Source organism: Ctenopharyngodon idella, chromosome 2 (genome assembly GCF_019924925.1).
Source record: "Ctenopharyngodon idella isolate HZGC_01 chromosome 2, HZGC01, whole genome shotgun sequence".
Classification (NCBI taxonomy): domain Eukaryota; kingdom Metazoa; phylum Chordata; class Actinopteri; order Cypriniformes; family Xenocyprididae; genus Ctenopharyngodon; species Ctenopharyngodon idella.
This window is the reverse complement of record NC_067221.1, coordinates 20,369,657-20,394,546: the sequence shown is the minus strand read 5'-3', so window position 1 is coordinate 20,394,546 and position 24,890 is coordinate 20,369,657. Positions and strand designations below refer to the sequence as shown.

The window sequence follows — 24,890 nt, the reverse complement described above, 5'->3', positions numbered from 1 at the left end:
ACTGATGGTTAAACATTTGATATTGAACATGTTTTTACCAGAATATGACAGGAAGACTTTTTAGGAACACCTTTTTATTGGCTTTAAGAAAATTATATTTCTCAAAGGATACATTCAAGTAAAACAATCCCATGTATGGCACACAAAATAAATATGCAAATTTTAACGTGTGGAATTTGTGAAGCTCTATCACAGAGATCCCTCATTATATGTAAACAGTCCTTAAATGTCCTCAGCCGAGTGTAACAAACAATCCTGCCAACTTAAAGAGTCTGAAGTAGTTGTGGTCTCATCATAGTGCTGTGTTGTTATGATTAAATGATATGGAACACGGAGTACAATTCAAGTTCTGGATGGTTGTAATCTTAGGTTCACTTGTTGTTTTTTTTGTGCTACCTTTTAATAGCACCCTTAAAATATCACCGGTTCTCTTGTCCTGAACTTCATCTGAAGCAGAGTATCTTAGCAGACACTCCTGATGATTGTTTTGGGTCATTTATCATTTCCTGTCCAGTCTTCTATACTTTACTGGAGTTGACCTCAGATATGCTCTCATACCCGTAGAGAAATGTCGCAGCGATAACCAGCATCGCACCCAAGAAGAACACGCTACAAAAGAAAGAAGCATTATTTTTTCTGAAGTTCTACAAGAGTGGGTCATTCCCAAGAAACAGTGTCATTTATGTCAGAATTTTTTCTTTTTTAATAATTTCATTTGAAAAGGTTACTGCTGAACTTTCAAGAAATCATATCTTCACATCTCAGGCCAAATTTACTAGGCCATAACCGCCATAAACATTAGGTGATCACCACATTGGTACACGTCCCCAACAATATTCAGATTATTCAACCCTGTCACAGTAAGTTTGGAATTCATAACCTAAAACTTGAATAGATAACTGACTAAATTGCCTAAAAAAATCACACATATATAAATAAATTGAATAAACTCCATGTGTTTGCTGAGGCTCAGCAAACACATGGACAATCCACTGACAAATAACGCTTTCTGTCTGTTAGCAGTTTTTGCATTCCATTGTGATTCTTTTCCATTGTTTTTTTATGTAAACCTGCACTAGACGGATGCGCTCAAGTTAAAAGTAGTTCAACTTTTAAATGATGCATCTCTACCCTGGTAAAAAAAAATAAAAACTACACCAAAATCTATTTAAAATACATCTATTTCATACTAAGTATACTTCAAATCCATGAACATACCATGACATTGACATATCACTTAAGACTTAATGATATAAAATTATAATTAAAACTTTATTTGGAGTATTTCTTTATTGCACAATGCACATTTCTTAATATTATGCCTAAAAATATCACTATTACTAAAGGTTTGTATGACCTTTGTATAATATCGGTCTTTAAATGCAAGATATTTAAAGTGTACCTAAAGTAGTTCCACTTTAGCACTATCAAAAATATACTTAAGTATATCTTTACTTGGACCTCAGCACTACTTTCACACAATTAAACTGCATTAAGTAGGCCTACAAAATTAGTTGTTCAAATTTAGCAGACTTCAAGTATACTAGTGTAGTATACCAAAAGTACAATTGCAGGGTATTTTTATTTAGCACATAAATATGTAAATGCATTTGTAGTATACTTAATTTTAAATAAATAAATTTATTTCAAATACATTTTAGCATATTTACTTTTCACTAGGGTAAACCTTGTTTTTTTCCATTCCACTGCCCTGCTCCTCAGATTTTTAAACTCAAAAACATGTTCTATGTAAATGGATTCTAAATAACCAGCAGCGCTTTTTGCATTCCACTGCGCTCCTTTTCTAATATTTTTCATTATGCTATTTGTATATGTTTGACCATTGCGATCAGGTCTCAAGGGTGTCCAATCCTGCTCCTGGAGGGCCACTGTCATGCAGAGTTTAGCTCCAACCCAAATTAAACACACCTAAACCAGTTAATCAAGGTCTTACTAGGCTGCATTCCAGTTCGTTTTTTTTATGCCCTTCCCTCGCTAACTTTGACGCTCGCCTTAATGTTGACTCGTATGTACGTCATTGCTTACATTGCACGAGTGCCCACTACTGGCGGAACCCTTGATAGGGGTTAATTGGAACATCCTAAGCCCTTGATTAGTGGAATCTGCTATGGAGTTGATTTATTATTTAATTTTATATATGTTTATAGGTGTGTTTGGGTTGTTTTAGATATTTTTAAAAAAAAATTAATATATCAGAGTTGTTTGTGGTGTGGTAAATTAAACGCGATATGCAGTGACGTCACAATCGTGTTGCATTGTGGTATATGGAGCTGCCTAAAGTGTACATATGAAGTAGACCCTCGCTCCCTTGATTTTGACCGAGGGAGCGAGGGTCTGTCCATATAAACTTCCCTCTTCCACTTCACAAAGTGGAACGCACTTCAAAATGGCGGCAGGGATTCCCCCTGAGGGGAAGTGCTTAGGGAAGTTCTCGAGTGCGTGTCTAAAAGTGGAGTGGAACGCAGCCCGGGGCATACTAGAAACTTCCAGGCAGGTGTGTTGAGGTAAGTTGGAGCTAAAGTCTGCAGGACAGTGGCCCTCCAGGGCCGAGTTTGGACACCCCTACTCTAGCGCACATCTAACAATGGAAAAAAAAAACGCATTCTATGTGAATGTCTCCTTAGGGTGTTAAAAATGCAAGATGCAGAGTGGTGGAATGAAAAAAGCAAGGTCCAGATACTGTTTTTAGAATGTCGTGTTTTTAGGAGCTGTTCACACAGAACAGATTTTTTCATTCCAATGTGCTGCTTTTCTATTTATTTTCCATTTATGCAAACACTAGACAGACATGTTTGACTGTTGCGCTCACGTCTCGTGTCTTTTGCAGCGTCTCACATATTACCGGCGTTCTAAAAACACGGCACTCAAATTAAAAGAAGTTCAACTTTTAGAAAACAGTATCACAAAAAACTCAAAGGTTTAGAACCGTCTGTGCAAATTTAACTGTAAACAGTGAAATTTACTTTTCTACTGCTAATACTTTGCCTTGAACTTCTCACTGAACTTGAACTTCTATCTTGTCATTATTACTGTGAGTAACTTTGCACATTCAGTGGGAAACTGTAGTGTGTTTCTCTGGAACAGTTGTATCACCCACAGATCCTGTTTCAGGCGAGAAGTGCAAATATTGTGTGTGTAATTAAAAGAAAGATTTTTTTGCTGCGAGCTACAACAGGCAACAGAATCTTCTGAAAAGCAGAGTTTATCTGCTCTGTTGCAGCTAAAAACAGAATATTATGAATATATATGAATATACCAATATAATGAATGCGCACAAATGTTTGATTTGTTTTCCTGCAGATTTACGTGTCTTTGACACCCCTGTTATAAAAGGACTGTTTGATGGCGTGTTCAAAGGAAATGTTAATGTGTTCCAGCATAATTTGAACATGTAAAATAGCACAAATGTAAATTGACAAATATTTTCTTCTAGTCAGGATATTTAACAAAAAAAAAAAGATGTAGTAAAACAGTAAAAAAATTAAAAAAATAAAACGTGGATCTACACAAAAAAAATCTCCATCACATACTGTACTTCTCATTCGTATGTCTCTTTAAATAAAAGCATCTGCTAAATAAATAAATGTGAATTTATTTCTCTCAGAGGGTGAAGAGTCACCTGACCAGTTACAGCAACATCGACACAACCACTGGTTTGAGTTAAGGGTGGGATGATCTTTGGTTACGTACACACAAAAGTTAAATATAGTTGTCCCTTCTTTACTGATTGCTTAGTCCTATCTTGTGCACACAGTTTAGTAATTCACAGGAATATTCAGTAGCTTGTGAATGTAACTAGTAGTAAATCATAGGACACACATGACACAGTTTCCTGAAAAAGACACAAATGCAGTCAATGAGTTTTGAAACAACTGTATTACCTTGTAGGGTCAAAATCCTCTAATAAGAAATAAGAGATGAGGGTGGACAGAATGATTGAGATGGATGTGGCAAAGCCCTTCAGGATGTTATCTGCATACTTAATGACAGCTGCAATGACCAACCCACCCAAAGCCTAAATAAGATTGTGGAGCAAATACAAAACACAAATAACAAACAATGTGGCATGCAGGTCTGCATATGTATGGAGGTTTTTGTTGTATTCTGAACAGGAAGTAAAAATGTACCTGAAGAGCCACCACAGCCCATGTCACTTTGTTGTACCCTTGAAAGAGTCCATTTTCCCTCACTCTTTCTCCGTCACATGCAAACACTCCGCCAAGTCCAAAAATGAGTCCAAATAAACCTGAGTGTGATGAAAGAAATAAGGATGGTGGATCACAAACACACACTTCATGAAACCTGAAGCATAAACTTGTAAACAATGGCTACCTAAACTAAAATAAAATGGCTTGCTCGGTGGTTTCTGTGTACATACAGTATTTTTCTTGAAAGAAATCTGCTGACCTAGCTGAATATTACGGACCCAGACACTCTGCTTGCTCTCTTTGAGGATCTTTTCAAAATAAACGCCAGCAAATCCACTGGAGAAGCAGGCCACAAGCACCGCCAGCAGTCCCATCAGCTGAGAGCTGGCAGTCAGATCCTGCTGCTGGGCGCTTAATTTGACTTCAGTTGGCCACTGTTGGTTCATGTCAAACAAAAACAAAAAAAAGAGTCATATATACTGTAAATGGGGATAAAGGGAGCGCTACAGGGTCCCAGTTTAGAGAAAAACTGTAAAAAAAAAAAAAATAATAAATATACATATATATATATATATATATATATATATATAATAAATATATTATTAAAATAAAAAAAAACGAGTTAAAAATATATACAATGAATAATTAAATTATAAAAAATATATTTAAATAAATAAATAAAACAAAACAATTTATTAAAATGGAGTCAGTTCGAAAAGTTTTGAAAAAAACAAAATTATAAATATATTATTAATAAAAATTAGAACAAAAATAAATCTCTTTATAAAACGGTTAGTTCCTGTCATTGATACAGATTAGTCAATTGCTGTGTTTTATTCACGATAAAACACGGCTATGACCGCTTCACCCAATGGTTCTGTGTATCACTACACAACACCCTTAGCAATCACCCTTAGCAACGTAAACTGTTTGTTCTCAATTGATATTGTTCATTGAAGCTTACTGTATTATGAGTATTATAATTAGAGTATTAGAGTATTGTGAGAAAGAAATCGATTGAGCGAATTTATTACCTGCATTCAGATTTCACATTTTCCTTCAGGTCAGTCCTATGTTCATAATAAAACATCTGTTTAAATGTCCGATGTATTATCTTGTCCTTTTAACAGTTAAGGGGTTTTCCTGTGACTGACAGCGCTAGTCAAAGCATTTGTCAGTTGCATCTTGTTCCGTGTTCACAACAATTCAGTATTTTCAATATAAAAGTCTTCGCTACTGACTGACACGCTCATAAAGACATTCTTTGCCGCCATCTAATGCCGTAATAATGTAACTTCTGTTGCTATTTTATCCGGCGGAAGGAAGGCTTTATAAAAACCGTTTTATAAAAGCAATAAGGTACTCGAGGCTAGTTCTGTATCGTGAATAAGTTACGGCTGAAGGGTGTTGCAGGCACACCGCTTCGCGTCTTGCCTAACAACGCCCTTCAGCCGTGACTTATTCACGATACAGCACAGCCTTTCATACCTTATTGCTTACATATACTGGGTCTTTATACAAGAAATTACATAGCTGCCTTTAAATTTTAGGATGGGTGTCCTACGAAAGAGGATGACCATATTTAGGTATCCATGGCATCTTTATGAGACAAGAGCCCTGTGCCAAATCCTAGTGTGATTTAAAGCAACATATATTGAAAGTAAATATAAAGCAGCATATATTAAAAGTACTTCTCTAATGCCTTCTTTTGGACATATTCTAAGGCAGATTCATGTATCTTTCATGGAGAACACAATCGCACAATACGCTGCAGCTAGTTAAGTGGGAAAAAAGTTGTGGATGAAGCAAGAGAAATGTTGATTATAAATATACTCATAATTCACTCAATGCACACAGTTTCAATAAAACTAATTCAGTCTAATTAATAATTAAATGTTACCCAATATCTGTGTGTGCTCTCTATTTTTATGATTATTAGAGTATAGCATGGTTAGCTTAGCGACATGCTAAAGGCAAACTCTCAGTCTAGTGTGTGCTTGTTTGAGGAGGTCTAGTTAATGAAAGCAAATAATCAAACTATTCTACTAATCTATTTTAATACTCATAAAAGCAGACTGTCACATGTTTCTATGTTCTGTTTTCATTCAGGTTTCTTTGTGTTGCATTTCCTGTTAATCTTCTAGTCTGTTAATTAGTTCAGTTGTCCTCTGTTCTCTCCCTGTTTGTTTCTGTGGTTACTAAGTGATTAGGTTCCTCGGTTCAGGTGTGTCTAGTTAGTTTCTCCCTTTGTCAAATCTATTAGTACAGTCAATCACAAAGCTCTTTGCCATTTTGGACGTGTTTTGTGTGTTTTTCGCGGCATTCACGCTGAAAACGAATGCTGCCACTCAGTCTTTTTTCCACTCAGTGGGTGTAACCGCAGTCATAATGGCCGATGGTGACGTCACGTGCATACCCTCTATTATCTCCTGTGTTTAGAAACAAGACTTTGTATCAGTATTTCCTCGTCTGTGGCGTCTAGAACACACCAGTACCCTGAAACAGACTGGCTGTTCCATTACTGCAAGTTTCTAAGAAAAGGTGACCTGATAAACAAATCACAAGACTACAATATCCATACCTGGACAAGTGCAATGCCAGCCATCAGAATGACTAGTGAGAGCCACTGGTAAATGCCCAGGCTTTTGCCCAACATGGACACGGAGAACAGGGCTGTAGTGAGAATTTTCAGCTGATATGTAACCTGGAAAACCAATAGGAATGTAAATGAGGTATAAAGACATATTACAAAAGTTTAGGGTCAGTAAGTCTCTTTTCTAAGAAATGAATACTTTTATCCAGCAATCATTCATTTTTGATCATGCAAATTTGATCAAAGTGATATTACTGTTGGATCAAAGAAATGTTACTGTTTTTACTGTATTCATGGTGAGCATAAGAGACTTCTTTCAAAAACATCTTACTGACCCCAAAAACATTCACAAAAATCTTAGGTCTCCACAGAAACATCAGCAGCTATTATATTTGATTATTGATAATATACTGATGTTTGGCTCCATTTTGAAGATGAAACTTGGAGAATTCTGGAAAATACAATGCAATATATCTGGCATTTCAAATGTTAATTAGTGATATCACAAAAAAGTTCTGGAAATAACATGTTATATTGTTCTGGGTAATGAAATGTATTAACTAATTTTATTTCTACTCAACTCATTTCTAAATGGCACGCAACTCTTTTCAGAACAAAAATATATATTCTTTTTAAAAAGTGCCATATACACTGTGTTCCAAATTATTATGCAAGTTACATATCAGTGGGATTTCAGTACAATAAACATTCAGATTTTAGTTTTTCAAAGAAAGTGTTTGTTTGTTTGTTATATTTCTCCATCTCCATCTTTTTAGATAACTAGTATCAATTTCAGACAGGTTTGTTAAACAGTTTGCCAGGTCTACTTAGGTAAACGGAAAACCTACTTTAAGAGGCTGTTCCACATTATTAAGCAAGTCACAGTTCTCATGCAATATGTGGGGGAAGAAAGATCTTTCTAGAGATGAAAAGCATGAAATGGTGCAATGTCTTGCAAAAGGCATGAAAACAATATTTTGTGAAAGCTGAATGGAGATTATCGAACTATCGTAAGATTTTTTTAGTAATTTACAGTACAAGAGAACTCGGTCAAATAAAGGCTTATTAACGAAATGTTCTGTCAAAAAAATTAATTGTATTAAAAGGACAACTATAAAAAGGCCACTGTTGAGCAGCAAACAGGTATTTGAAGCCACTGGTGTCTCTGGAATCTCTAGATCCTCTCCATGCAGGTTGGCAGTTGTGCATAAAGTTACATTTCAGCCACCCCTAACCAAAGCTCACAAAGAGAAACATTTACGTGGGTTTAGAAATACATGAAGACTCATTTTTAAATAGTTTTATTCACTGACGAATGCCATACTACAATGGATGGTCTAGATGGATGGTTGGTGAGTGGCCACCCAAAAATGAAAATTCTGTCATTTATTACTCACCCTTATGTCGTTCCAAACCTGTAAGACCTTCGTTCATCTTCGGTACACAAATTAAGATATTTTTGATGATTACCACATTCAAGGTAGTAAAAACATCGTTAAAATAGTCAACGTGACTACAGTGGTTCAACCTCAATGTTAAGAAGCGGAAGTGGAACCACTTTTAGCATAGCTTAGCATAGTTCATTGAATCTGATTAGACCGTTAGCATCTCGCACAAAAATGACCAAAGAGTTTCGATATTTTTCCTATTTAAAACTTGACTCTTCTGTAGTTACATCCTGTACTAAGACCGACGGAAAATGAAAAGTTGTGATTTTCTAGGCCGATATGGCTAGGAACTATACTCTCATTCCGGCGTAATAATCAAGGAACTTTGCTGCCGTACCATGGGTGCAGCAGGTGCAATGATATTACGCAGCGCCTGTGACCCCGTTTGCACAGGGAGCGTGCTTTGCAACCATGGAGACATTTGTGAGAGACGCTGCGTAATATCATCTTACATCATCTTGTCACATGACCTGCGGTGAGTATTTTTCTGTGGTGAGAAAAGTTGAGTATTTTTCATCTCAAGGCGCCTGGAAAACGCACCACATGCACGTCACAACCGCATCGCTTCCATTATGAGCACGCCTGCCGCACGGCTACATTTGAAATAACAAATTTTAGTGTGCAAAAGGCGCAATATGTGAACAGCCCCTTACTCTGCAATTCTGAGCATTTTCCTGATTCATGTCTCTTGGTTTTTGGACTCTCTGCCTGCCCTTGGATTACCCATTTCCCTTTGTTCCCAACCTTGTGTGTTTGTTTGTTTGTTTGTTTGTTTGGACTGCCTGTGTGTATTTTGACCTATTGCCTGTCCCTTAGATGATGTATCTGGATTGTCCCGCTAATAAAGCTGCATTTGGATCTCCAACCCTTCAAGTCTCAGAGCAGTACGTAACAGATGTCACAACAAGTGAGAAAGGTTGACATGGAGCAGCTAATCTTAAATTTCCAGGGAATTGCTCATTTAAAGGGAGGAGAGGAGAGTCTGCTGACAAAAAGAGAACATGACAGAGCTTGTAATAAAACAAGAATCAACATTGGCTTGGCTTTTTGGAGATGGTGAGAACTGAGGGATTTGAAATTTAAAAGTGACACTGAGATGGCGTTATTACTCAACAGGTGAGTAAGGTATTTTATTTAAGGCAATTTTAGAAATATGTATAACAGTGTTCATTGTAAAGCACTATCTATCAAGAGTTATATTCATCTGCACAGTCACACAAAGTTTTTATTTTTTTTTAACACAGTGCACCTTTATTAAATCTAAAATAAAAACGTATATAAATGAAATGAAACTTATGATGTAGAAGCTTTCCAAAAGGGCCTTCTTGTGTATTTATGCTTTCTCACCTGATAGGTAGCTGCATCTAGATTTGATAGAGCCACATAGAGCAGGTTGTTCTGCAGGGTGTAGATGCCTGAGGGAACTGCCAACTTCAGCGTCAGCAGAGGCTTGTTGATTATTTCCTCTTTTAACACCCGATTCAGTGCACGAACACTGAAACCTAAGAGTCACATACAGCACTGCACATTAGACAGTGAGCTTATGCAGTGAGGCAAAACTCTCCTTCACTGTTCTAAACTCCTGACAAGAATGAGAATTCTGTTGGAATCGGATTCAAAAGAAAACTACTGTATAGAGATCTAATACATTACAGACAGACTGCAGAACATAATTAACCCCCTAGCATTCCTAAGGTCTCTTTTGAAAGGAATGTGTACCACAGGCTGTACAGTGAAATGCTAACAGGTTAAGTAAATAATTACATCAGTTTTCACACATTAAAATTCAGGTTTTGAGCTTACTGAAATTAAACATCAATATAGACAGATCAGAGAACTCACGGTGATCTTTAAAGACGAGCAGCAAGCATGCAATAAGCTTAAGAACTTCAGCACACACCACGGCAGATGATGCCAGGTAGCGTGGACCTTCAGAATGCAGCGTGCGGGAATAACGCATTGTCAGCACCAAAGAGGTGGTCTGCAGTACCAGCACCCCCAGAGATACATACTTCAGTTGTGATGAGGTGGGCGACATAGACATACTGGACGCCTCAATTGATACAGAGACAGGGGACAGGGATGATTGTTTCTGTTCAGTCTAACAGAGAGAGAGAGAGAGAGACATCAAAGCTTATATGTACATACACACACAACCATTCAAAAGTTTCAGGCCAGCAAGATTTTTGGTAGCACTTTTTTACAGTCCTGTTTCGGGTGAAGATACTATGTACTTACTGTAGTAGTGACACTAACTGGGTAAAATCTAGGTACTAACCCTGAACCTACCCCTAGGATAAACCTTAACTTAACCCATGTAGCTAACTTGTAGTTTAGCTATGTAGTTACCTCAGTTGTTCCCTTTTCGAAAGGGAACTCGCATTGCCAGGGCCACATTAAGACTATAAGGGGCCCCTGGGCTTCTTCATCCACCAGAACCAGGGGCGCCTGCAGGATTTTAGCACAGAACTTTGGTGGGAAGTTGGTGGGAATGATCTAATGCTGTACAAATTGACTGATCGACTGCCTCTTTTCTGCTCACGCACTTAGAAAATCTGATGCACATAACTGCACTCTGATGTGCTTGTGTAGATGCTTCGTGTTTTTTTTTTTTTTTTAAGTTATCTCTAAGCGGCTTTGTCCCGAAATGTGTTGTTTTCATTCTTTCCAGTCATGTGAATGCTTCACTTTGCGTGTCAGAATGTTAGAACCCAGACAACTACTATATGGAAGTTCAACATTTTAAATGTATAAGCCTGTAGACTATATTAGGCTACATTATCATATGTCATATAAACAGTATAAAAACAGTAAAATAACAACACAATTTACTTGCCTCAAACAACTCAGAGGATATTATTAGTATTATTATAATTATTGTTTTTGTTGATCCATTTAATTTATTGCCACACTTTAATATGTTATTTATTTTGTCAGAAAACTAAACGCATTTAGTGTCGTCAGGCTTTTACTTGTGCTTAATGGATAAAACAATGGAGCTGTGCACTCAGGTTTATGGCTGCTGTAAATTTTACCCGCCACAAGATGGCACTGTTTTCGACACTGGTTGGAAAAGTCTAAAATAAAATACACATTTTCGTCATTTTATGCCGCTTCAGATTTGGTTTCTGTGCTGCTTTTTCAGTGTAAAGATGCCCATTGAACGTTTTCAAAAACTGTAAGCAATGATTTGTATTTTTATTGTACAGAACGTTAGGCTACTGATGATTTGCAGGGTTCGGTGAGTGAAGGGTCGCACATAGGTCGAGAAACGCAGCGCCGCACCATGTCTTTAAAATTTGAACACATTGTTTTATATGGGGCCGTTCACACAGAACGTGTTTTTCCAATCCACTCCGTCTTTTGCAGCGTCTCGCGCATGACATTGCGTTCTAAAGCCATATCAGTTCAACTAAGGTAAAATCAGTTCAAACTTTTTTAAAAAAAAGGCGTCTCGAGAACTTGCGTTTTTTGCTGCTAGACGCAGCGCGTCTTGGCGCACTTCCCGCGCAAGACTTAAAACACCCGCACATGTATTCAAAGCAAAGCGATGTTAAAGGGACAATCAACACTTAATAAAATAATGTTGTGTACATCCGTGTTTTAGATATTTGATGCTTGATGACACTCATGATTTGTGCGTCCTTTGTTAGAGCATGCATGTTCAGTACTTGAGAGTTCTTTACATGTTTTTGTAGAGCTTTCCCGTTGAGGAAGCTCCACTCTCGTTTGTCTCTCTTCCTGTGCTCGATGCACACAGAAGAAGTTCGACTGAAGTGTTTGTACGTGTTTATTTCGTATGCTTCAGCGGCTGACGAGAGTGTTGTGCTGTTTGAGGATGCTTTGTCTTTTGCATCCTCAATATCAACAGTCTGTGCTCTTTACGTTCGAGTGATGTGTGGATTGGTTCGAGTTTCTCACGCTTAATCACACACATTACTCGTGCGTTGTTTGTTTGGGCGAGGAGCATGCGCGTTCAGTTTTTGAGGAAACTGTTTTGAGATCGACAGGGCGTGGAAGAATCTGTTTTTTTCCCCGCATCTGTTTACATCAGCATGTAATTCATACAGATTTCAAAGCTCTGGTCCTGCTTGTATATGACAGCACATACGCAGCAGCAGATTACGTTCTGTGCTCCGGCCCTAACACCCCCCTTCCCCCTCCCGGCACTCTTTATATCGTGCCTGAAGCTGGGTCAATGTTGAGTTTTTGTTCCATTATTACAAACCTTCCTGTTGTCCCGCATCGGGCTTGATAGTGAGTGCATCCTTTCAGTCTGCATGAGTATGGCAGGCCTCATTTACATTAAGTCTTCCGCTCTTTGTAGTCACAGGTTGAGTTTTGTAGGTCGCCTCACTTTTGTGAGAATGATTATAATTTTAGCGACCTCAGCTCCCTATAGAAAGGATTAAAAGGGACATTTCTTTATCTCAGGCGTTTTACATCAGGCCTGAGGCTGGACCGATGATGTGGGTTTTTTTTATTTTTTTTCATCATTTGGAACACTTCTGTGTCCGGCACAGAGCTTGTTAGTCAGCGCATCCTTTCAGACTGCAGAGTATGGCAGGCCACTTTTACATTTAGGCCTCTGCTCTTTAAGGTCTCAGGTTGAGCTTTAGGTTACCTCTCCTTTCGTGAGAGCCATTTAAAATTCAGTGACCTCAGCTCCCTGTAGAAAGGAATAAAGGGGGTGGTTATTCTTTGGAGAACCTCTCTTTGTGAGGTTTTTATATAGTGGGTAACGTTTAGAATGAAATATCACCTGTAGTGAATGGCATCTCCTCCTCTCGTTCTGAGAGTCGGTTTTCTAGGCTGTTGCTCATCTGAGCTCCAGATAGTCGATATGTCAGGTGCTCAGGCCTTCGGGGCTGCCCTGATAATCCTTCTGGTTGAGTGAGTTGGCTTCCTCTCGTTGAAGAGAGTCATTTTGCTGAAGCCACCGCTATGCTGAGCTCCAGGTAATATCACGATTGAGGTGTATGGCCTTTGTTAGGCCCCCTTAATACCTTCCCTAGGTCGAGTGAAGTGGTTTCCTCTTGTTAGAGGGTAAAGGGCGATATGCTGAAGCCTTCGCTCCCCCGGGCTCCAGATAGATCATGACTGTGGGTGTCGGCCCCCTTTGGGCCGCCTTGACATTACCCTGTGGTAAGTGAGCTGGCTTCCTCTCGTTTGAGAGTCTCTATTTGAAGCCACCGCTCCATTGAGCTCCAGGTGGTGAGTTCACCTGTGTGTTATGAGCCGGCATCCTTTCTTTAGAGTCGTTAGGCTGAAGTCTCCACTCCATTGAGCTCCAGGGAGGTCATGAGTGCGTGTGGGTCGGCCCTTCTTTTTGAGCCGCCCCTATATCTGGCCTAGGTTAGTACTTTAGGAATGTCTTTTAGACAGAGGCAGTTAAGCTGTAGCTTTTCCGCCTCCTAGCATGCCGTAGCTCGGAGTAGGCTACTCTTAGGAGAGCCTCTCCTGCTTAGGACTGGCAGCTAGTTATCCTAGTACGACTCCTCTCATTGAGAGTCATCCCTGGCCAGGGCCCGCCTTCTGCATTAGGCTATTAATGTGAGTAGCAGGCTTTGCGGCCTCAAATTGCCTAGGTCGAGCTGGGGCTCCTCTTGATATTAGAGTAAAGGCGCTATGCTGAGCTTTAGTTCCCTAGTGGTGTTAGGCACAGACAGATAGCCAGGTGTTGTAGGCTTTCATAGAAAGCCTCCCCGATGGTTATCCTTGAGCATTGTTAGATTTCCTCTCGTTTAGAGAATGGAAAGCACTATGCTGAAGTCTCCGCTCTCTAAAGCTTTGGTAGTAGCTTTATCTGGTCGAGCTTAGAGCAATCTCTCAGCCATAAGCTCCTTGATTTTTATCAAGTCGTGGGGTCGAGTGTTGTAGGCCCCACCTGTGGAATTTCTTCCTGTTGGGGCCTGCATTCCTCCGGAGCTGAGCTCAGACAGTCTTTCTCATCTTGGAGCAAGAGTTTTTGCTCAGGTTTTCAGAAAAAAAACAACAACCTTGAGCTCTTTTTCAGTTTAGCTCACTTCGCTCCCAGAGTTCTGTGGCCCTTATGTGCCCATCACCAGCGACGCTCAGGTTAAGCGTATCAAGTACTCCCTCCTTTCAGGGCGAGTTGAGCACGCTCCCTTGGAGCTCGAGCATTAGCCCCGGGCCTGTGGCCGTGTTACGCTAGAGTGGTAGGCCCTATCTAAGGCCTCCTCATAAGCCTGGTCGCATAGATTTGTACTCCCCTTGTTTTAAGGCTAGAAAGCGTTATGCTGAGTACACGGCTCGTTATGGCAATGCAAACGAGTATTACAAGCCTGCAATACCTCTAGTGGCTGTTTCTGCTGGAGTTTGATTTGCTACCAAGTAGCTGACCCTCCTTGGGTCTCCTTGGGAGCGATCCTCCTGGTTGAGCTAGGTTCCATCATGTCCTAGTTTCCTAGAGTTGAGCAGATGGTTATGAGGTAGCCCAGGCTCCAGTGGAGCCTCCCTGATACTAGCCCTGGAATTCTAGATCTGCTAGCAAGTAGTTGGCCCTCGAGCGAGCCACCTTGAAGGCGATCCTCTGGGTCGAGTAGGTCCTTGGCACATCCAGCTAAGTTTGTATCCTAACTCCCTAGAGTTATATCAGAATGTAGGCTCTTCAGGAGCCTCCCTGTACTTGCGTGAGCTTGGTTAATACTCATCTCGGTTGAGACTAGTTTGTACTACCCTCGCATTGAGGGTCGTTCCTTAGAGTACAGCGCTCCTGAGTTCTGGTCGGAAGGTTAAAGGTCTTTTGTGAGACCTCCCTGGTAGATCAGTATTTTAGGCTGTAGGTACTCCCCTCTCTTGTGTGGGTCGTTATATAGAGGACCTCGCTTCATAAGTTGGTCTTAAAGGTTTAAGAGATTCTCTTAGTAAGAACTCCCTTGGTAGATTAGCTCCTGTTGGGGCTGGAGGTATGCCTCTCATTAGGGACCCTATGTAGAGTACTCAGCCTCCAGAGTGCCTTGTTTTAGAAGCGCTCTGTAGATCCTAGGTGGAGCGGAGTAATTCCCCTCGATTGCAAGGGTTTTAAGTGCTTTGCTGAGCCCTACTCCCCAGGATGCCCGTTGGTTACTGCCAGTTTGCAGTCCCTCTTTCTGGAATCCTCCTCTGGAGGCAAGTGCTTTAGAGACTCTGTTTAGGTAACAGACAGGTTGCTGGCCAGACTAGGTCACTAAGATAGGACCAGTTCGGCCTCCCTGGTGGCGTTAAAGGTAGACTATTGACTATCAGACTATCCCCTGAGAAGTGACTGGCCGGGGCTCCTTTCGGCTCCCTAAACCACATTCCCTTAAAGGGACCCCTTCTGTTTGAAGTTGTTGGTTCCAAGCCCTTAAACGGCCTTGGTAGGTGGATATTTCTGGGGGCCTCTTTGAGGCTTATAGCTTGGGCGTTGGCCGTAGGGAATGCTGTCACTGACAGCCTATTAGACCCATAGGAGGAGTGATTTTGACATTTCTGTTGGAATTGTCCATCTGTTTTTTCTTTGTCAGACATTCTTTGGCATGCACTCCCCTCAGCATGGCGGCCTGGGTATTTCATTCCCCATTAGCATTCTAGGACGCAATGCGAGTTCCCTTTCGAAAGGGAACGTCTCAGGTTACGCATGTAACCATGGTTCCCTGAGAACAGGGAACGAGACATTGCATCTCCCTGCCATGCCTCGGGCCGCCTGCTGAACAGTCCCTTCAGACGATAAGTGGTCGACTTGTTCTCTAGGCGCCCCTTATGTGCGTTCGGGTCGCACTAGTAGTGACGTCATAGGCTGTTGCCGGCCAATACGATTGGCGTGATTTGATAGCGTTTCAGACACCTGTTCCCACGGAGGCATCCCCATTAGCGTTCTAGGATGCAATGTCTCGTTCCCTGTTCTCAGCGAACCATGGTTACCTGCGTAACCTGAGACGTTTTGTAAGTACGCTGTGTAAGTACACTGTGAGTGCATTGAAAGTGCACATACTGTAAAATACAGATTTTTTTTTTTTGAAGTCTCTTATGCTCACAAAGGTTGTATCTACAGTTGTGGTCAGAATTATTGGCACCCTTGATAAATATGATCAAAGATGACTGTAAAAATAAATCTGCATTGTTTATCCTTTGATCTTTAATTCATAAAATTAGCAAAAATATAACCTTTCATTGAAGGGAAAGAATTGAAAGTGGGGGGAAAATCACATTATGAAATAAATGTTTTTCTCCAAATCACGTTGGCCACAATTATTGGCACCCTTTTATTCAATACTTTTTGCAACCTCCTTTTCTCAAGATAACACCTCTGAGTCTTCACCTAAAATGCCTGATGAGTTTGGAGAACACCTGAGAAGAGATCAGAGACCATTCCTTCATGCAGAATCTCTACAGATCCTTCAGATTCCCAGCTCCATGCTGGTGCTTCTTCTCTTCATTTCACTCCACTCATTTTCTTTAGGGTTCAGGTCAGGGGACTGGGACGGCCATGGCAGAAGCTTCATTTTGTGCTCAGTAACACATTTTTGTGTTGGTTTTGATGTTTGTTTTGGATCATTTTCCTGATGGAAGATACAATCACGGCCCATTATTGGATTTCTAGCAGAAGCGGTCAGGTTTTGATTTTTTATCTGTTGGTATTTGATAGAATCCATGATACCATGTATCTGAACAAGATGTCCAGGACCTCCAGCAGAAAAATAGGCCCACAACGTTAAAGATCCAGCAGTATATTTAACCGTGGGCATGGGGTACTTTTTATCCATGTGTGCACCAAACCCATCTGGAGGGTTTGCTGCCAAAAAGCTCTTTTTTTTAGTTTCATCTGACCATAGAAGCCGGTCCCATTTGAAGTTCCAGTCGTGTCTGACAACTGAATATGCTGGAGATTGTTTCTGGATGAGAGCAGAGGATTTTCCTTGAAACCCTACCGAACAACTTGTGGGGATGTAGGTGCTGTTTGATAATTTTTTTTTAGGCTTTCTGAGACTCAAGACTCAACTAATCTCTGCAATTCTCCAGCTGTGATCCTTGGAGAGTCTTTGGCCACTCAAACTTTCCTCCTCACCGCGTATTAGGGCGATTTAGACACACGTCCTCTTCCAGGCAGATTTGTAACATCTTTAGTTGATTGGAACTTCTTAATTATTGCCCTGATGGTGGAAATGGGGATTTTCAATGCTTTAGCTATTTTCTTATAGTCACTTTCTATTTTGTGAAGCTCAACAATCTGTAGCTGCACATCAGAACTATATTCTTTGGTTTTACTCATTATGATGAATGATTAAGGGAATTTGGCCTTTCTGTTTCCTCATGTTTATACTCATGTGGAACAGGAAGTCATGGCTGGACAATTTCATGTTCATGATCACCCTGGTGTGCTAAAAAAATGTAAATATGAATGGGAAATATACTTCAGAGATATTTACTCATAAAAAATTCTAGGGGTGCCAATAATTGTGGCCAACGTGTTTTGGAGAAAAACATTTATTTCATAATGTGATTTTCCCCCCACTTTCAATTCTTTTCCTTCAATGAAAGGTTAGATTTTTGCTAATTTTATGAATTAAAGATCAAAAGGATAAACAATGCAAATTTATTTTTACAGTCATCTTTGATCACATTTACCAAGGGTGCCAATAATTCTGACCACAACTGTACACCCTGCAGAACAACCTGCTCTGTGTGGCTCTATCAAATCTAGATGAAGCTACTTATCAGGTGATAAATCATAAATACACAAGAAGGCCCTTTTGGAAAGCTTCCTGATCATAAGTTTCATTTCATTGAAAGTTTTGTTACATTGAAAGTGCACTTAGTGTAAAAAACTTTTTTTTTTTTCCATTTTTTAAAAAAGTCTCTTATGCTCATAAAGCTGTATTTATTTGATCAAAAATACAGTAAAACGAGTAATATTGAGAAGTATTGTTACATTACATTTAAATGTTATTATTTAAAATAACTTTTCTATTTGAACATATTTTAAAATGTAATTTATTTCTGTGATCAAAGCTGAATTTTCAGCATCATTACTCCAGTCTTCAGTGTCACATGATCCTTCAGAAATCATTCTAATATGCTGAGAAACATTTTAAACATTTTGAATTATGTTTTGAATTTACAAATAACATTTTGTAAATGTGAATTGTGCTGTGCATTTATGAATTTTGTTTTGTAAATGTATTATTTTTGAGACTGATCTGGCTCCATAGTAAACAGTTGTGCTGCTTAATATTTATGTGATGTATTTTTTTCAGGATTGGATTCTCTGATGAATAGAAAGCTCAAAAAACTGCATTCATTTGAACTAGAACTCTGTTATTGTCTGTTACTTTCCATCAATCTAATGCCTCGTTGCTGAATAGAAGTATTCGTTTCTTACAAAAGAAATCTTACTCACCCTAAACTTTTGAACAGTAGTGTACAGTGTATATATGAAAAATATAAATCTTTATACAGAGGAAATTAAGTACGTAAAACACTTCCAGCTGGTTAAACTTAGAAATGAAAGTTCACCTGCTGCCTTAAAAATATGAGTGAACTCAACTTGAAGATAACCTCACAAATAGTTAAGACATTGGATTACTTTAAGTTTAATTTTTAAAAACTTATAAACTTGAGTTCAAAACCCAAAACTTGTCATGACAATTGGAGTTAAAGAGAAGAAATAAGTTCAAATAACTTAATGGTGCTGTAATGTTTATAGCTAACAAAAAACAATGACAAGATTTTGGGTTAAAATGTAAAAAGATTGTTTAAAAAAAAAAAAAAACATGAAAAAATAAAAAGCACATTTTTGTCATTAATTCATTAAAAATGTATTGATACAGAGTATTAACATACTTGGTATAAACCAATAATGCATCACTAATGCATTTCTAATAGTATGCACATGCCTCCAAACCATTAGAGCATTAGACATCGCTAAAAGATAATGGCCATGTTTGATTATTAACACCTCAAGGGATCACAAAAATCATGAAACTGTTTCATTTATCCTCTGTTCCATGTCAGTGTGAGCCATTAAACTGAAATCTAGCTTTCACCATGAGAAAATGCCACCTACCTTCAGCGCTCATGCATTTTCATGCAATGAGGAATTAAATAAGCACTCATACATCATGCTTTAATGTCTTTACAATATACGCTCACCAACTCTGAAAGTTTAACAAATCAATAATCCTCACTCACCCCAGCAAAAACCATCATAGCCATGTCATAGCTAAGACTGTGAGTTTCATTCTATTGTTTCAAGCAGCTGTATTACAGAAGAGGCAGTATCCTTTTGGTGAAGGTAACAGCAGAAAGCATATGCACAAGACAGCAAAGAGACGAATGTGAGCCACTCCCACTGACAGACGGATAGAAGGAGGATGTGATATGATGTAATCTATATTTTCATGCAGTTATGCTTTCACAATGAAAATACTATTTACACAAGTTACTTTTACAAACACCATCATTATAACCAATGGAGGCTCAATGTCATTGAAACAAGAGGTGAAAGTTCTAATTTGATAGCTTTACATTCAAGCAACTCAGACTTAGCAAACAGAAGGTTTGGGTGTGATTCAGAAAGCTGAGGTGAGGTAGACTGGCCCGAGCACACACAGAGCACACAGGCTGCCTTATGCAGAGATGAGGCTGTGTGGAGGGGGGGGTCAAACACACAATTCTGCTCTGTGTGCAGGACGACAACTCAACGGCTCCTGCAACTGCACCACTGGAACCTAGAAAAAGTGCAGTCTGAGTACCTGCTGTTGATAGAGGGCGGTCTAGAATGTCACATAACAACATCCTTTTTGTTTAACCAGGAGTTGATTCAATGTACAAATAATGAATTCAATTTTTCCACATCAGCAAAACAATGCAGGGTGTTATCTGTAAATCAGCATTTTAATTGATTCATCTGTTTCATAAATTTAGTATTAGTAGTATTATTAGAAATACTAGATAGTTTAGTTGCCACAAGGATTTTTTTTTTGTGGCTATTGTCCAAAATCAAATTCTAAAAATCATATTTTAAAGCACAACTCACAACATGACTACTGCTGCATGTTGTCACAAAATTAAACATGGGTTAGACTAATTAATTTTTTTCAATAATGTTTGAAAATCTCCAATAGCTTTTTGTAGGCAGAACTTTTACAGAAATTACTTTTAACCCTATAAAGCCTACTGGGTCATTCTTTGTCAACTCAACCAGATGTCCCCTGCTAAAAATTTAGATTTTGATCATTTCTTTTCTGTTGACTGTTCAATCTGTTGACTTTAGCCATCTTTGTTGCATTGTATGACAATAGTGGCAGTTCCAAAATGGGGAAAAAGTCCTCCCACCCCCAAAGTTTGCATACCTGTAACTCAAGAAGTATTAAAGATATCTTAATATCTTAATATCCTTTTAGAATTTGATCCTTAACAAACTTTTCTTTCAATATATATTAATATATTTTAAGGCCCTATATGGTTCAATCCCATTTTCAATGGTCAACAACTAAATGCAGGTCACTTTGCACAAAATAAAATAATGATGCTTCCATCTTTCTAAAGTCATTTTTACCCCCCTGTAATTTTGCTCCAAATCTCAGTTGAAAATTGTCACTTTGACTGCTCTCTACAAAATAGCTGATTACTCAGTAAATATTTATCCACATCAATATTTATGTTTGCCCTTTTTCAAAAAAAAAAAAAAAAAATGAACAACAGCAATAATTTGAGATGGGGAAGTTTTCAAAATTTGCCTCTAAATTATTAACATGATCAAAACCTTGCTTAAAACTTGTTGTACATGTGACCCCCACCCACACTGAATTTGGGTCACAAGAAGGTTGTGTTATTTGTATATGCTGTATATTATTTGTTGTTTGCATGTGTGTACTAGTATTTACATGTATTTTGTAGACCCTATGCACCAGAGAAACAAGTGCACAACCATCTTTAGAATTTTGTCTTTGAACTTCCATTTCAGTGGTAGTCGTAGTTATTTTTATGGCAGTGCAAAGAGTAATTAGCTGCTGAAGGGGGATTACGTACTGTAGAGCAGGGGTGCCCCAACCCTGTTCCTGGAGATCTACCTACCTGCAAAGTTTAGCTCCAACCCTGATAAAACACACCTGAATCAGCTAATTAAGATCTTCAGGAGCACTTTATAATTACAGACAGGTGTGTTGAGCAGGGCTGGAGGTAAACTCTGCAGGAAGGTAGATCTCCAGGAACAGGGTTGGGCACCCCTGCATTGAAATGTCAGTAGACCGGGAAGTTTTTTAAAACAAGTGGCTGATTCATAAATCTGTAAGATCTTATCTTCATGCTATGGAAATATAAAAAGGAAGACAGAACACAACAAGCGCAGCACTGAAAAGAGACAAAGCTACAGCCGAACTGAGTAGTAAAAGCCTGCTGCATGACTGGATTGAAACTGCAAAAACACGAGTAAAACAAACGGTTAAACTAAAGGTTGGACTCGATAGTGTTCCTGTTACAACTTGCCAAAGATCCAGTAATCCATGGATATTGACATAGTCGGCGTTCTGACATAGAACATGGAAGCGCTGCACTACATTTAGACTGGCAGGGAGGAGAAGAAATTGTTGAATAAAGTTGTTGTTTTTGTTTTTGCACACAAAAAGTATTCTCGCCACTTCATAACATTAAGGTTGAACCACTGTAGTCATGTGGACTATTTTAACAATGTCTTTACTACCTTTCTGGGCCTTGAAAGGTGCAATGACGTTGCTGTCTATGTGTGGTTCGGAAACCCTCGGATTTCTCAAAAATATCTTAATTTGTGTTCCAAAGATGAACAAAGGTCTTACGGGTTTAGAACGACATGAGGGTGAGTAATTAATGACAGAAATTTGTGGATGAACTAACCCTTTAAGGACTGCTCCCTAAAATGTGTATAAAACTACAATGTATAGCTTCCTTAGTTGAATTTGATGACTGCAGCGACCAACGGCAATAAAGAATCCATCTGAAGATACATCCAAGTCTCCTGGTCTTAACTTCTGAGTTTCCTACAGTAGCTAGAAGTATCAAATGTGGTTAAATGTCAAATAACTCCAATATCATACACTAGAGTTGTTTGAGGTGGGGGTAAATTAAGTGCGATCCGCTGTGACATCACAATCATATTGCATTGTGGTCTGGCCCAGACAGCAACATAGTCTGGCCCATATCCGGCCCACATCTGGTACATGTGGATTATACGCGGACCAGATGTGGGGTGGATCTGTGCCGACACTATGTTGCTGTGAGGGATGGGTCTCCTTGAAGTGTACATGTTGAGTAGACTCGCCCCCTTGTTCAAAATCGAGGGGTCAGTCAAGGGTCTGTCCAAATAAACTTTCCTCGCCCACTTGATGAAGTTAAACACAGTTCAAAATGGCGACAGGGATTCCCCCTGAGGGGAAGTGCTTAGGGACGTTTGCGAGTGTGGTGAATAGAATAAAAATCGATGCATCGTGATTCTCTCCCCAACGATTCAGAATCGATCCTCAGAATCGATTCTGAGCCAAGTTTTTAACCAGATGCGCTATGACGCTGAGTGTGCTTTAGAAACACCCGTACTCTGCTTGCTTCCAATTCCTCACACACATACACCACTTGAACCTTCTGTAAAATAATCTTTCATAAAGTTCGGTAAGGTTGAAGCGAATTACAAGGACATTCGCGGACTTCATGGAACAGGATGTGCGCTGTGAGAGATGCGCGCTTTGTTTGATGTACACTTGCAATGCACTCTCGCCTTATGTAAGTATAAGTATTATAATATATAATAAAATGGACAAACTGGGTACTTTGGATCGCTGTAGCACCACCGTCAGGCCGATTGGGGCGAGCCTCAGTGAAGTTGTAGACGGGGTGGGTCCTACCATCCCTCAAAGTTTAAAGTCTCTACAGTTTGGTCTGCCTGATCACTTTTAGGGCAGAATGGTGATCTTTGAAAATCCTAACAATTACAATAGGGTTTCAGCTCTATGTGCTTGAACCCCTAAAAACTGTTGAGTGAAGTTAGTTTGACTTCCCATGACACTTTGAAGTAGAGAATTCTTAGAAGTAGAGGTTCCAGGTGCTTAAAATGCATACCCTATTTGCACGTGTGGTGGATGATACCACAAAAGACCAAACAAAAAAGCAAACAAACAAATGTTCTCATGAGGGAGCATGCCCTCGGACCCCGCTAAAAAGGTTCACACTTCAACACCGCAAATATTCAATCCGAAACTTCGGCCGTGACGTCATGACGTCCGAATGCTGTCTATAAGTAGGTGTTTATATGGTTCCGCTTATTTGGTTGCATTTTAAAATAGTCAGACAAGTAAAAAAGGGTGTAAAGATGTTTAGCTTGTACTATACCTGGTCTCACTCACACGAGCAGCTCAGATGTATTGTGCTGAGTGACTGTTGAGTCCAAGAGACACAGCAGTGCGCAGTCCACGCGAACGCAGCCCTGAATGATGCATTTGATTCATTCGATGTTAAAACGATTGCTTCCTTAAACAAACTTTCAGCCAAAGTGAAACTGTTTGACACCCATGTTTCTGTCATGATCGTGTCAGTTTCCCTAAAACTTTGGTTTAATAAAGATGGAAATTTGCTTACAGTGACATCTACCGATATTGGTGTGTTCTCTTGTATGCAACTTTCTTTTCTGGAACAAAAATTATATTTTCATTATGACAGTTACATGTCTTAGATGTTCAGAGGTTTTTCTTAACTGAGGTACAAAGGGATTTAATCAGCAGAACACATTCTAAAATGAGGTTTTGTGGCTTTGTGAAGATGAAATTTACCCAGAAGACAAAGCAACAATAAAATAGGCTGTAATAAAAATTTACATAATTTGAATTAATATCTGAAAGAAAAATTTTAGTTTCTGTAATCTGCACTAGTTTGTTAAAACATAAATAGTAGCATGGACATTTCTGTCCAAAAAGACTGTTTAAAAACTTGAAATGGTAGGCTAATATTAAGTTGTGTGGCAACCACAGTTACAGCTCAGTAATTGAACAAAGCTACCTTTCTGGTAAATACAAACTGGTATTTCCAGTTGAGACTCTACCAACGTATGATGTGGCCACTGAAGATGTGTGAAATAACAGCAACAACAGTGGCAAGGCTGGATGCCATTTCCAACAGCAATATCTGCAAATGGCTTAGGCTGCCGTGATGCCTTTCTGATGCAACATTGTTCAGAAGAAATGCTTTTCAGCTCCCACTAAAGAGCATTTTGCTTGGGTACAGGCTGGAGAAGACCAGGGCTGGTACTCAAGCTCAGCCAGTAAAGTGACCATTTTGTCCGAAATGCCGATGCCAAGGTTCAGACCGGCAGAAAGTGGAAGGCAGACGACTACACCAGCGTCGACAACACCATCGTCAACCTGAAGCACAGAGAGTTCGTTAGAAGAACCCAGCAGGGAAGACAGGGTCTTGGCTGGGTTGAGCCACACAAATTCTGGTCAAAAGCATCTATAAAGGAGCGGGGAAAAAGCTAGTGGTTACAGAAGTGACAAGATTGGAAGAGGAAAGACTTCTTATGAAATCTGCTGGCCAAGGTCAGCAAGGCCAGCGGACGAAGGTGAGTCAGTTGGAGCAAACTTTGGAGAATTCCCCAAGCCAGGTTAAAGGATTAGTCCACTTTCAAATAAAAATTTCCTGATAATTTACTCACCCCCATGTCATCCAAGATGTCCATGT

General features: G+C 39.4%; 1 protein-coding gene across 4 annotated transcripts; it reads right to left on the bottom strand.

The window, feature by feature from the left end:
- Window positions 1-57: 57 nt before the first annotated feature.
- Window positions 58-23,758, bottom strand: slc35a3b (solute carrier family 35 member A3b). Of its 4 annotated transcripts, none has more exons than XM_051913845.1 (9): window positions 23,550-23,730; window positions 12,439-12,606; window positions 10,053-10,311; window positions 9,558-9,712; window positions 6,751-6,873; window positions 4,429-4,603; window positions 4,149-4,267; window positions 3,903-4,036; window positions 58-609 (listed from the first exon to the last, which is right to left on the bottom strand). In XM_051913845.1, the coding sequence occupies exons 2-9, from the start codon at window positions 12,508-12,510 to the stop codon at window positions 519-521; spliced, it is 1,128 nt and encodes a 375-aa protein (XP_051769805.1). In that variant the 5' UTR covers window positions 12,511-12,606; window positions 23,550-23,730; the 3' UTR covers window positions 58-518. The 4 variants fall into 4 exon arrangements, with proteins under 4 accessions (XP_051769805.1, XP_051769796.1, XP_051769825.1 ...); XM_051913836.1 differs by lacking the exon at window positions 23,550-23,730 and adding an exon at window positions 12,973-16,313 and having other exon boundaries at window positions 12,439-12,879; XM_051913865.1 differs by lacking the exon at window positions 12,439-12,606 and having other exon boundaries at window positions 23,550-23,758.
- Between the last annotated feature and the right edge of the window lie 1,132 nt (window positions 23,759-24,890).

What these genes read in the sequence shown, in the direction of transcription:
- slc35a3b (XM_051913845.1), bottom strand. Translation starts at nt 12,510, where the DNA reads ATGAGGCCTGCCATACTCATGCAGACTGAAAGGATGCACTCACTATCA. An exon ending in GCTCGTCTTTAAAGATCACC is followed by an intron (nt 9,713 to 10,052) that starts GTGAGTTCTCTG and finishes TGTGACTCTTAG; the next exon opens with GTTTCAGTGTTCGTGCACTG. An exon ending in GGGCTGTGGTGGCTCTTCAG is followed by an intron (nt 4,037 to 4,148) that starts GTACATTTTTAC and finishes AATCTTATTTAG; the next exon opens with GCTTTGGGTGGGTTGGTCAT.